Source organism: Austrofundulus limnaeus, unplaced genomic scaffold, assembly GCF_001266775.1.
Source record: "Austrofundulus limnaeus strain Quisiro unplaced genomic scaffold, Austrofundulus_limnaeus-1.0 Scaffold660, whole genome shotgun sequence".
In the NCBI taxonomy this organism is placed as follows: Eukaryota; Metazoa; Chordata; class Actinopteri; order Cyprinodontiformes; family Rivulidae; genus Austrofundulus; species Austrofundulus limnaeus.
The window spans coordinates 199,070-202,996 of record NW_013953062.1 but is presented as its reverse complement, the minus strand read 5'-3'; the positions used below and the strand labels follow the sequence as shown (position 1 = coordinate 202,996).

At 36.7% G+C, this 3,927-nt stretch overlaps 1 protein-coding gene across 1 annotated transcript in view; it reads right to left on the bottom strand.

Moving 5' to 3' along the window:
* The window catches only part of LOC106531640 (protein furry homolog-like), a gene marked incomplete at its 3' end in the record, with an annotated part of 82,800 nt that overhangs the window by 36,441 nt on the left and 42,432 nt on the right, over nt 1-3,927 (bottom strand). The window contains 2 exon segments of the mRNA XM_014027543.1: nt 169-222; nt 410-618. Coding sequence (XP_013882997.1) covers nt 169-222; nt 410-618 — 263 coding nt within the window.

Genomic DNA, 3,927 nt, shown 5'->3' with positions numbered 1-3,927 from the left:
GTGCTAGATAAGACTAATGCATTATTATTATTATTATTATTATTATTATTATTATTATTATTACTAAAAACATCCAGCAGTGAATCAGTGAATGAAGCTAAAATCCATTGTCCCACAGAAACAAACAGATTGATGTCTTGAGTAATTTACAGTAATAACTGGACTGACCTGGTCAAACTGTGGATCTTCACCTCTCTGGAGCGATCGGGACAAGGGTTTCTCCTGTTAGAAACATCATGGTGATGATGATGGGGGACAACAAAATGTACCACTGCTGGGAGTTTTCACACATTTTAGTTGTTCCAAGACAAACTTAACATACAGAAGTATCTCTGGAAACTTTCAAATATTTACTGAATGTTATAGTTTTGTGTTTTCTGATTCAAACTTTTATCCGACGTGGACTCACCAGCGGCTCTGCCATCACCATCTCAATCTTCTTCTCAGCAAGCACAGCAAACTCAGCAAACAGACTCTTGATGACAAACTCCCCGGGTTTAAGCTCGGGGTCGATGGTGATGCTCGACATGGCGGCAATGTTGTGTTTCTCCCACAAAAGTGGAGTCACAGAGGAAGGGGCACGGCGTCTAACCACGCTGCTGCTGACTGGCGCAGAAGCTGCAAGGAAGCCAGAGACTAAACGTTAGGAACCAGTGGGAGTCACAGCAGAAGGTTCAGGAAAAAAACAGCATGCTTTAAAAGTAGGCAGTGTTTCCCCTTGGATTGGTGGAGAGGGTATAGAGCAGAGGTGGCCAATCTTGGTCCTCAAGGGACACTATCCTGCATTTTATACCTGTGTCTGTGCTCCAACACACCTTTTCAAGTTCTGCAGAAGCCTTTTAATCACATATTAATTCAAATCAGGTATAGTGGAGCAGAGAAACCTCTAAAACTCGCAGGATGGTCGCCCTCCAGGACCAGGATTGGACAACCCTGGTATAGAGCAGACAAGACAAATAATTTAAGTTTATGTTTTGCTTTTAGTAACAGCAATGAATTTAACATTTGATGCATAAGCAGACATATATTTATCTATTACATGCCATGATCTTTATTAGGCAGTGGGTGGTTCTATTTGAGTGGTGGGGACTCAAAACAGATTAATAGCACCTTTAAAAAATACCAGAAGGCAGTAGGATTGGCTGGAATCACTTCCTTAAACCCAAGGTTTCCGTTTATTTGCATGAGATACAGATTATTTGCTCTACCTATTCAAACTGTTTAAGCAAATCTCACAGGTTTTTGCTTAAGCAGCCCAGGCGTTGGCTGATAAACACTCACCTGGAAAGCCCTTTGATGGCCAGACTAACAAATCCTAATCTTGTTAATAAGAGCCAATCATATTATTTCCTATAAATCTCAACCTCACAACCTATGTCATTTTTAAGTGTTTTTAAAGAAGCCAACTGGAGCTTTACTTGGTAAAAAGGTTTCATCTGTCATTGGAAAGACTTCTTTTTAACTGATTGGTCTTTAGACAGAGGCGTTTTTCGCACATTACAATTGGAATCATCAAAAACACGAGTCGATGTCTCAGCCCTTCTTCCTACGAGCTGTTGAACAACCTGACCAACCAGCCTGTGGTGTTTTGGTCACTTGGGTCAAGGCATGAATGAATGTGAAATTGCCTAGAGGAGAATACAAATTAAATAAAAAAAKTAATTAATTAAAAATGTTTTTTATATATTTATTTTTTTCTGTTCAAAACGTGTACCTTACTGCCCTTAAAAAAGTGTCTCCTATCCTTAAGTTACAGGTGGACAGCTGAGTTTTAATAAGAACCTTAATGTCAGTATTGTGCCATGTTCAGCTTGCAACGATACAGAAAATTCATGATTCGGTTTGGTTCGATACTTTAGTCTCACGGTTCGATATTTTTTCGTTACAATAAAGAGAAATTTCCATGCCCCTTTTAACTTGTAATTTATTTAAATTAATAATGAACATTTGTTTAACCTCAAAAGTACAGTTTCTAAATTAAATGTTGCTGAAACAGCAGGTTTCTCAGTGGATCTGCACTCGAAAATGCAGCCTAGGTGGAGTAGTCGAACACAGATCCACTGATCCTTCAACACAGCATCTTCAGAAGACAAGATGATAAAGTAAATTTTAAAAATCTATATTGTTTGTTACAAGTGTGTATTGAACCTAAAGCACTGTTCGATACGGGTACATGTATTGTTGCACCCCTAATAAATATTCGTATGTTTTCATTAGCCTGTAAACATTTGTTACTCAGCTGTATTTAGATGTTTTATCTTTAAAGTCAGCATCTCAGTGGGCTGTGACTGTCAACAACTAGTTTGTAAATTACATTTGCCAGGGACTCTCCAGATGTTGTTAAATGTTTGTGGTGGTTCTCATAAAATGTTGCAGGGGCTTGTTTTTTTGCTTGGATTTTGTGGAACACATTTCTCTCAAATTAGTTAYACAGTTATAGGAATTTCATACCCTTCTCAATTTAGTTTCCTTAATTCTGGAACGTCAGAGCTGAATTTTCACACCTGTGCAAACATAGTAGTTTTCTGTAATGGTCTCCTATTACAGAAGACAACTGAGGCTACAGAGCCAAATGGACTGGTCCAACCACACCAATGATTAATAATAATTATTTAAAAGAATGTATCCGAATCTGCCTATTTGTAAAGTGTACTCCAGTAGATTAAATCAAACTTGAGGGAAGCTACCGAAGTGCGTACAAGGCAGGCATAGTGTTAACAAATGTGCAGATCTTAAATGTGATTTTTGCAAGACATGCACAAAGAAATTGGCTGTGATTTTGAAAAATTGACCATGCAATACTCACATGGTCACAAACATTCAATTCAGACAGACTGCAACTGAAAATTCACATATTTGCTTACAATATTCATCTTCTGGTTTAAACCAGTATTTGTCTCATGGTTTTTATTTATTTTTAGATTTGAAGTACACTGGGATGTTGTGTTTACAGTTTTCTGACTACTCTTTTCCTCTCATGAAGTTTGATACGAAACTACAAATAAATAAAACAAAAACCAATTCATGTAATTMAGACTTTATCTAAAATTCTTTTAATTATTTCAAACACATATTCTCTCTTCGACTAAAATGAAAAGATCTTCCACAAACGTGTTACTTTTTTCCAATCACGGAACACTTGAGAACATCTAAGATGCCAACTATTTAAGCTGCACACTATGCTGTTCTTCTGATTTATATTTGAATTGGGAACACARCTTCCAGTTTATTTCCCAACGGTCAAACTCCTGCCAAGTGAACAGCCAACGGTAAAATGATCCTTTACCCCTTCCCCTCCCAGGAAAGGCCTTTTTCTGTTTCTTCCTGGTTGCCACAGAAACATTCGGGCAATCTGAATTGTCCAAACAACACTGAAGAACAGCAGTGAAGCGAAACGTTTTTCAACCAAGGAACAACATTCATAGTAAGGATCTGAAGATTTGAAGTATTTCAATACTAAGAAAAATGGTGATATTTCAAGGGTTTAAGTTCTATAGGGTGATTAACTAGATGCTATTCTGTTCGTGGTACTGAAACTATTTAAATAATAATATATCTCAGATAATAAAAGATAGGATACAGTACATTGTTTCATTTCAGAGTGCAGCTTCTACATTTTATTCATTAATGCAAAGACAACATTATTTTTGTGTAGCCCTTTTAAAAATAAACTTCTCTGAACAGCAAATGAAAGTGTCAGCTTGATAACTGAGCCTCGATTTAAGTTGATTTCAAGCTTGAAAAGCAAACAGGTGCAACAAAAAAGTTCTCAATTTGTGCTTTGTTGAGTTCCAATTAAGTAACTGTGACAAAGACACTGTCTAAACATTTCTATTTTGTGGTTTTATTACAGCTGTCTGCTGCAACAGTTTCTCTATACACATACTGTATACATATACATATACATATACATATACATATACATAT